The sequence below is a fragment of the Octopus bimaculoides genome, chromosome 12, assembly GCF_001194135.2.
Source record: "Octopus bimaculoides isolate UCB-OBI-ISO-001 chromosome 12, ASM119413v2, whole genome shotgun sequence".
In the NCBI taxonomy this organism is placed as follows: domain Eukaryota; kingdom Metazoa; phylum Mollusca; class Cephalopoda; order Octopoda; family Octopodidae; genus Octopus; species Octopus bimaculoides.
The window spans coordinates 68,257,157-68,266,917 of NC_068992.1; the positions used below are offsets into that span (position 1 = coordinate 68,257,157).

General features: G+C 34.9%; 1 protein-coding gene across 3 annotated transcripts in view; it reads right to left on the minus strand.

The window, feature by feature from the left end:
* LOC106883001 (cationic amino acid transporter 3) overlaps positions 1-9,761 on the minus strand; it is a 132,534-nt gene that overhangs the window by 50,487 nt on the left and 72,286 nt on the right. The window contains exons 2-4 of one of the 3 annotated variants that reach the window (XM_014933859.2): positions 5,958-6,077; positions 1,272-1,392; positions 245-440 (exon numbers count right to left, since the gene is read on the minus strand). In XM_014933859.2, the coding sequence (XP_014789345.1) occupies positions 245-440; positions 1,272-1,320 (245 nt within the window). In that variant the 5' untranslated portion in view covers positions 1,321-1,392; positions 5,958-6,077. The remainder of the gene's footprint in view (positions 1-244; positions 441-1,271; positions 1,393-5,957; positions 6,078-9,761) is intronic. The other 2 variants (XM_014933858.2, XM_052972241.1) reach the window with 2 other exon arrangements.

A 9,761-nucleotide genomic window follows, 5' to 3' on the forward strand; every position in this document is an offset into this window, starting at 1 on the left:
AGAGAGAGAGATAGATAGAGAGAGAGAGAGATAGATAGAGAGAGAGAGAGAGAGAGAATCTTATCGATTAATACAATCACACCATATTCCTCTTTCTTATTTGATCGGCAACAACATCGATGTATGGAAAGACAACCGCAATAGGATATGAAAGCAAACAGAGGCATAAATGCATCTACCTAAACACATTTGTTCGTAGTGTCCGTTCTGACAGAAACGAACAATACTTAATAAATGACAATACCTTTGAATTGTGTTGTTAAGTATATTATCCAGGTATTGTCCCCATACCTTTCCTCCGGCAGCGGCAGCAATCATGTAATCCAACAAAATGTTCCATCCTACAACAAAGCCACAAAGTTCACCAACTGTTACATAACTATAGAAATATGCTGCTCCAGCCCGTGGCAGCCGTGCCGAAAACTCACTGTAGCACAAACCTGAAAATAGGAATTAAAAAATGGATTTGTAACGAAAAGAATAATTGCATATGTTGAATTATCGTCACCTATTAAGATATTTACTTATTTATTTCTAAATTATCTCATGCGAAATAATGAAGCAACAAACGGCTGAGTATCTCACAAATATGTATACTTCTTAGCGAATTCTCAGACCGAATTCATGTAATAAATGAAAAGGTGAGGCATTTTTTGTAGCAGTTAAAAAACAGAAGGAAACACATCTACGTGTTGTCTTCATTAGTTATTCGTTATGTTCTTTAACGACAGCGAAATAATGCGAGTAAATGTGAAGTCGGCAGGATTTCTACTTCAGAGAAAAAGAATTCGAACGAATATCTTGTGATTATCGCACAACGTTTAGAGTGATAAGTAGAAAACCCCAAGAGTCATAAACATGACTAAGCTATTGGAATTATGACGAAATTGAAAACACTTTACTCTTTGTTTTAAGTGCAAATCGTATCCTTAAATTAACATGGGCGCGATTGTTATTCTATGTTACGGTCAACTCTGAGATGTATGATTAATGGTATGTTCCAGGAGGGAAGAAGACCCGTGTGTCAGCGTATGTGTATTTTGCATTGGACAAGTTGGTGGACTGTATTAACGTGTCTGCCTGTTTCTTTATGAGAGTGTGGATGTTTCTAAGTATAAAGATCGGGTGTTTTTACTTAGAGCGCTGGAAATTTTGGTGTGTAATGTTGCTTAAGTGAGTGACACGAATGTGTGTGAAAAGTTGTGTGCATGCATGTGTTTCTGAATACGTCAGTGATATGATGTAGGATAGCTTAGAAGTAGGATACTTGCCTAATGGACAGCCTCTTTGTTGGTGTGTGTATGGAGATTTCAAGATCATGATATGCCAAACGAACGACACGTGAATATGTTCGAAGCTGTCCCAGTTCGCGTGCTGTTATATTTGTAAAGACTAGGTGTTTGTGTAAATAAACACCGTCGTGTGATGGGTAAAAGAGTATAAATTGAAGAATGTTAAATTGAAGATAATAAAAAATGATCTAATAGTTTCGAATATGTTTTATTATTAAAATATTATCTGAACTGCAACGATTGAAAATATACAATGAAAGTGTAAGCTTTTTCTCAAAGAGGAGTCAGATAAAGGAACCGAAAGGTGTAGTAGACGAGGCATGGATGCGTGTGCCTTTCATTTTAAGGTGTTTGTGGGTATTTTCTGGAGAATGAGAGTAGAAAGGAGGGAAAGGTGTAATTGAAAAGCGATTTTTGTCAAATTAAGTCTTTCGTGTTTGTTATTCTGTGTTTGTTTGGGTGAGATGAGTTTGAATTCGGCGCGCATGTATATGTGTAATAGTTTGAAGGATCGGCGCACAAAAACGTCATTAGGAGTACATTGTACATATGTATATTGGTAATAATTACGTGTTGGATGTGGAATGTAGATGTGCCTTGCAAGACTGGCACACATCGGTGGCAAGTTTGCCGATCGAAAAGTAGATCGCATACGGAGCTTTTTCACGTATAGAAGATTGATGGAGAGGCAACAGAGTTTGTTCTTTTTTCATAGTATGTGCGCCGGTGAGAGCGGTAGTGTTGGAAAGGAAAATGATAGTGTTGAAGCAGGGTAGTGAAGAATGGATAGAACCAGAAGGGCGATTAGATGCAGGTGAGATAAGGATGAAGAGCTTATCTGTGAAAGAGTGCATGCATGTGTGTGAGCCAAGCCGTAAGCAATCCCAAACATTTCTTTTTTTTACCATTATATATCTAAATATTTTTTTTATATAATCGTGTTATCTTTTTTTTTTTACTTGTTTCAGTCATTAGACTACGGCCATACTGGGGCACCGCCTTGAATTTGTTTTTAGTCGAATAAATCAACCCCAATATTTATTTTTTAAGCCTGGTACCTATTCTATCGGTCACTTTTACCGAACCGCTAGATTATGGGGACATAAACACACCAACACCGGTTGTCAAGTGGAGATGGAGGAGGGGAAACAAACACAGACAGACAGACACACACACACACACACACACACACATATATATATATATATATGTGTGTGTGTGTGTGTGTGTGTGTGTGTGTGTGTGTGTGTGTGTTTGTGAGTGTGTGACGGGCTTCTTTCAGTTTCCGTCTACCAAATCCACTCACAAGTCTCTGGTCGGCCCGAGACTATCGTAGAAGAGACTTGCCCAACTTACCTAGATCCATGTGATTGGGAAGCAAGCTTCTTACCACAGAGCCACTTCTGCGCCTATTATATTATATTTAAATACTTCACACAATTATATATCTAAATTCTTTCATAGTCATCACAGATATTATGGAACCAAAATTACATTTTGAAGTTAAAATTCAGGATGCTAAATTAAGGATTACAACATTCTGTGTTCAAATTTCCTTGTTGCTAATACTGTATATTTCATATAAATAATGAAAAAATGCAGTTAATCATTCTAAGCATTGTTGCAGTTTTAACTGGCATTCAGAATTATGTGGAATATCTACATAAAAGTTGACAGCAAACAAATGATGATATGAACATTATCGTACTCTAAACCCTCCTTCAAAATATTTACTATCGAGTGACAACTTGGCTGATATGACAAAAAAGAAAATGAAATGTTGATTTAGAACGAACGGACAGTGTTCTACAATTAGATGCCAGTTTTCTTCTACTTACATTAAATAAAAAAAAATCTGTTACAAGGGATTTATCATTTTAATCAATAAAATAATCGCATACGAAACAATAAGACAGTCAGGAAATATGACAGCTAAGCTCCAGGGAAACAGAGAATCAAGATTTTATTGTTGGAAAAAACTATTTACTCATGTCACTTCATGAACGAACGTCGGATTATAAATAATTGCATTTCTTTCATCGGTGAAAGCTTTTGTATCAGACAAACAATATATTTTTTCAAAAAGGATATGTATGTATGTATTTATACAAATGCATATTTGTCGCATTATTATTCGTCACCCAGGAGACCAACTGCAACAGAACATGGTAAAATGGGCTTAACGAATTAGTAATTGCAAACATTTCTATGGAGTAATTTCTAAAGGGAAAATTAACACTAGGAAACAATTTCAATTTGCACATTGTAATCTATTTAAATATTTTCACCCTCAAACTTGAAGAAAAGCTGTCGCATTTATATAATAAATTATATATCTTTTTATATGTTTCAAGACGCATACATGATTGAAAGTTACACATTAATCTGTTCGTAAGCCACAGCAAAAGTATAAATATTGTCTTTTGCATTCTCAGATTAGATAAATACAACATTCTGTTAAACTTCAAGGGAATCGGGATCTTGCTAAAATGTTATTTTCAATCATATTTCATTGCCAATATCGATTAAGTGTGAGTTTATTGTTATAAAAGACATTTTTTTCTTGCTAACGGAAGTATATTTTCGTTAACGGCCAGAGAGTGTTGCCAATTCTAAACATTTCCAAAGTTTTGTAACTGTATTTTGAAGAATGTTGAAATTGCTTCAAGTACTGGCTCTAGTGGCAAAACAACGGGAGACAGTCATTTGTTTGAAGACGAATCACCATTATTTTTGTTAATAAAACTATAAAATACTTGCGTACATAGCATTCATTTGAAGCTATAACAATCTACTGCAGCTTAGCCTATAACATACACAAGAAATAAAACGTCCGGTTACTCTGTCAAATAATCACTGATATCACAACACTGGATACAACATTAAGAAATAGCAATGGATGACCAATTCAATTATTAATTTGTCTACTTCAAAATTTATTTGCATAATATGTTTTAAAGTCAATATTTAAATTCGAATTCGTTGTGGATTGCTGATAGGGGTTAGAGAATAATAAACTTATTATGCCTGATAACCATCTCATAAAAAGAAATATGCTGAATGTTTTCATTGGTAGATGTTATGCATATAATATGAGTCATTTAAATATATGTGAGAGCTGCAGAAAAAAAAAAAGAAATATTCCTGTTTTAATTTTAGGTATTTTTAGACTACTTTTTCTTACTATTTCAATAATTCCCTCCAGTTCACTTTCTTTTCCATGTCCTCTCTTCTATATGACTATGCGAGTAGGTTTTGCATATAGGAAATGGTGTGTGTGTATGTATGTGTGTGTGTGTATGTGTGTCTACATTTATGTGCGTGTTATAAACAAGAAATTATGCATAATAGACTGTCTAGTCCCGAAAGAACACTTTGATAACTGTGTTTTCATTTCCTATATATTTATGTATACATAAAACACACGCACACACACACACATAATGCATTTTAAATTTAGGTGCCTGAAGCCAACATATGTCAGATTCTGACATAAAAACGTTTGCAGTATATTCTATTGTTCGCTTTTTTTGTTTTTGTTTTTGTTTTTTTGTTATAAATGCGCCATTGTTAGTGCATATACCAGTATCTATTTATAGTTTTATAAGCTATTTTATTCAAACTCGGTTGATTTAAGAATATTGCATTGTGAATTCACTTTAACAATGTTTCTTTCGCTGATCTGAAAATCGAATATCTAACTACTTGAAGTATGATTCGCTTTGCAACATGAAATAAACTGAACCTAATTTTATTAATGAAACAACTCTTTCCGTTACACCACCATCCCCTCCATCGGCAAATCTTCTGCATCATCGCCATTTCTCATTGAGTTGTGCCATTCCTCGAGAACTGACAATTTCAAGTGGTTATTACTGATAGGAATGATTTTCATCTGGACAGCTGAACACAGCCACTGGTGTGCTTAACTGTACAACAAAAACCTTGCTTCTCCATTCTTCGCGATCAAATCTCTTTCAAGTCACAATCTTAGAAAATGAATATATTTTGGAGAAGTGAGAAGTTATTGTTGAATTGTTTGTATAATGGTTATTGCATGAAGAACGCGGTTTATCTAACATGCAGAAGACCGATGTTTCTCTCACAGCGCTACATTCCACTACATCAACTTCCGTCTACAGTAAGATCTTCTTTTAGGATAAGGTAGAAGAAATCTCAGCTTGTTAATGATAGATTTTTTTTTAATTCCCAATGTAAAAGATAACAATTTCTTGAGGGAATTTGTCTTACCGTGAACCTTTTCTTTCTGCTTATATCATTATAGTTTTGTAAGTGTTAGAACCATTGTAATATTTTACGGAATTATTTCGATCTTTCCGTTGCAGCATATGAGCCAATGAGGGATAGCATGGTATATAACTCCACTAACTACAAACATCAATCATATGAACTTTATATCAAAACCTAATGCTTTTAAAGAAAAAAGGAAGGGACCCTTAGACACTTCTGGATAATCTATACCCAACGAAATATGAATGATGGGAAGCCATATGTTAATAACCTGCCAAATCAGATCTTAACTGGGGATAAACCACATCTAGTACCTAACAGTTACAAACAGTTATCAATACAGGTGGTTCAGTAACCTAAGTTTTCCACTATATTTACTGATTGAGTTGATTAGAAACGTTATAGTATACTCACCGGATAAAAGAGCTGCAACACCAGCTATAAGTACAGATATCACCACGGAAGGTCCAGCTTGATGATGTGCCACGTGACAAATAATAACGTAAACACCAATTCCAAGAGTGCTGCCAACACCTGTAAACAAATTATCATTATTGTTATTATTATTATTATTATTATTATTATTATTATTATTATTATTATTATTATTATTATTATTATTATTATCATTAAGGCAGAAAGCTGGCAAAGTCGTTAACACACTGGACAAAATACTTAATATGTCACCCGTCGCGATTTCAAATTCCGTCGAGGTCGACTTTGCTCTTCCTCATTAAGTACCAGCTGTGTACTGGGGATTAATGTAATAATTATGTACTAGTTCTGTACTGGGGTCGATGTAAGTGACTTACGCCCACCCTCCCATATTTCAGGCTTATATAGAAAAGATTATTATTGTTATTATTATTATTATTATTATTATTATTATTATTATTATTATTATTATTATTATTATTATTATTATCGATGTTTTTTTATCATCAATGATACTACGGTACGGTTGTGCTTTCGATGGTTTCAGGCACGTTCTGCTGAGATGTGTTCAGCACTGTTTGTAGGGTATATACTTGTTGCCACAGTAATGAATGTTTTGTTGCAGAAATCTCTTCTTTTTATGCTAATCTTCTGTTTCATTTGTTGCGTAGATCATGTGCAATGCATATTCTGATATTTTTTGAGGGTTTTAAATGTTGTGATTTTACTTTTCTGGGATTTAAGTTAGTTTTCACCGCCAGACGGCAATAGTGTAGAGTGTGTAGTTTGTATAGAATTAATGGGTTGTAGTTGTGTTGATTTTGAATATACGGCTTTATACTTGCAGGTATCAGTTGCAAGTTTTGGTAAAAGTGTATATATGTGCTCGTATTTGGTGGTTATTGTGTAGGGTATATGTTGTGCAGAGAAATTGTTCTTTTTGAACCGCGTCACAGAATAGAAATTGCCATTTGTAGGTTGTGAACTATTGCTAGTAGTATTCTTGGACCAGGCATAACGTTATGAACCCTGACGTGACACATAGCGATTTGTTTATAGTTGATGCCACATTTAGAGTTCTTTCATTTTTCATGTCCCACATTCTCTTTATTTGAATGTCAAAATCTTAGTATTTTGACGGTATTTCACTTGCTTTCAAGTAATCAGTTGATCAGAAGGTACAGTGATGGGAATCAGCATACATGTACTTCTGTTGTACCCCTTAGTTATTATATCGGCACAAATTACCGTGATTATATCAGTGTTGACACGCATGTCACGGATGATGGCCAAGACATTGTCGTGTACCATCTTGATAAAGCTTAAACTTTTATCCGTCTTCGTATCAAAGTTTTGGGATATTACCCAGTTAATGGAACTGCAAGCTCAATGGTATCTGTTTATTCGAACATGGCAAGGACAAGACAGGTAAGCAGTTGATCTGTCGTCTCACTGTACTGGTTGCATAGCATCAGCTTTCACTATTTTATTTGTGTAGTTACTAGGGGCAACACATTATTCTACGCAGATTCAATCCAACTGTTTTGCTCATCTACCCAAAGCTTCGGATCCAATGTTGTCTTTCTTTTTGCTTGGCCCAATAAGAAGGGTAATGGAATCGAAACTGGAAAATACGAGTGCATAGAACTTCTAAATGATTTCCCAATGCCAGTTAATAGACGCTTCTCACAAGAATTGGTTCCAAGCAAATTAAACTCTGAAAATGGCAAAATATTCAACCGAATACGATCTATTAAATTAATGGACGACAGGTAGAAAAGAAAACAAATTCTACATAATAATAATAATTGGATGCGAGAGAAATTTCTATTGATTTAGTCAACTATAATTAGGGACTGGTTATTATTTTATTGCTTTGAAAAGATGAAAGACAAAAATCTTCTAAATTACTCGTCATACTAAAACTTTACGCTGTTTGTTATAAAAGATTATATATCTACTGCAAATGTAATGTTTTTGTTTTATGTAAGAAATTTTATCGTTTTCTTTATCAGTAGGGAGGTGGATTTTCAGAATCATTAGAACGTCTTCAAAATACGATATGTCTTCCGTTCCTTTATATTTTGAATTTTAATACAAGGTTAACCTAGTGTTTCATCCAGATCGATAAAATTCAAAACCAATCAAGTACTAGCTTCGACGATACTGTCTAACCCGCTGCACTCAATATTTCTTATTTCTTTACTGCCCACAAGGGGCTAAACACATGGGGGACAAACAAGGACAGACAAACGGATTAAGTCGATTATATCGACCCAAGTGCGTAACTGGTACTTATTTAATCAACCCCAAAAGGATGAAAGGCAAAGTCGACCTCGGCCAAATTTGAACTCAGAACGTAACGGCAGACGAAATACCGCTAAGCATTTCGCCCGGTGCGCCAACGTTTCTGTCGGCTCTCCGCCTTTCTCAATATTTCTTTCCTTTTACTGCATACAACCACCCTCATGAGCCTCAATAGCAAAGAAGTGCACATGCAGAATCTACTTTACTGCATGTGTTCCATTTTGCTTTTTACGTTCTTAATTCAAGTCTCACTTAGATCACCTTTATTTATTTCATTATGGGTTTGAAAAAATTCTGCCTCACTCAAGCACGATGGTTGTTAGAAACGACTAACAATTACATCATAAATGTTTGGTCTTGTGCCTATATTCAATCGAATAATTATAATTATACTGATTGGTAGAACTTTGCAGCGTTGGAAAAAGTTTATGTTGCTTGTCTCTTAAGTGTAAGCTTGGATTCTTATCCATCACACTCGATGAAATAAAGTTTTATTCCTGTACGTGAAACAATATCATCAATTCGCTTAAATTTTATTTTTACTAAATATTTTGCATTACAAATGATTTGTAACTGGGATAGTCCATGCTACCTAGCGAACATTATGGTCCACATAGACACATGAGTGTTGATAGTGAACTGGGCCATCGAATACGACAGTAATTTTTACTGTTCACTGACCGGTTTAATGATAATTATAAAATGATTATTTAAAATGCTATATGGCACGATTTATAAAAATATTCACAAAACTTAATTTTTATACAGAATTATCACTACCCTAGAACGTAAGAATACACTGTTACATACATATTTACATGTAACCCATCATCAGTTAGAAGTATTATGAAATGGCTCGTATGTTTCGGCTGGCTTAACAGAATTGCTTGGAGAAAGAGTTATTTGCATAGTGTTCTAACAGTGTCACTCACGCTTTCTCTGTTTTTCACTATGTAACATCTAAATTTCCCGTTCATTTTTTTTTTCAGTTGCACTCGGAAAACAACATAGTCACTCTATTCTATTCAAAGTATCTCGTCTCTAACAAATCACGGCACATTGCTAGCACAAAGCCTGAAATTTTGAGTGGGGTTGTAAGTTGATTACGTTGACCCTAGTGGTTAACGGATGAGTTATTTTATCGACACCGAACTCGGAATGTAAAGACGCGCGAAATCCCACTAAGCATTTCATCCGTCGTTCTAACGATTCTGCCAGCTTATTGCTAGTTTTCATATGAGCAGATATATGCGTGTACACACACACACACATATATACATACATGCACAGATATGTGTGTCAAGGTGCGTGACCTAATATTCAATGTTGGCTTCATCCTAATGTTGTGAGTTTGATTACTAGACTAAGCATTGGAGCCTTGAGCAAAGCCTTTCATTTCATTATACTACAGCCGATGGTGCTGCCAATCTCTCTCTCTCTCTCTCTCTCTCTCTCTCTCTCTCTCTCTCTCTCTCT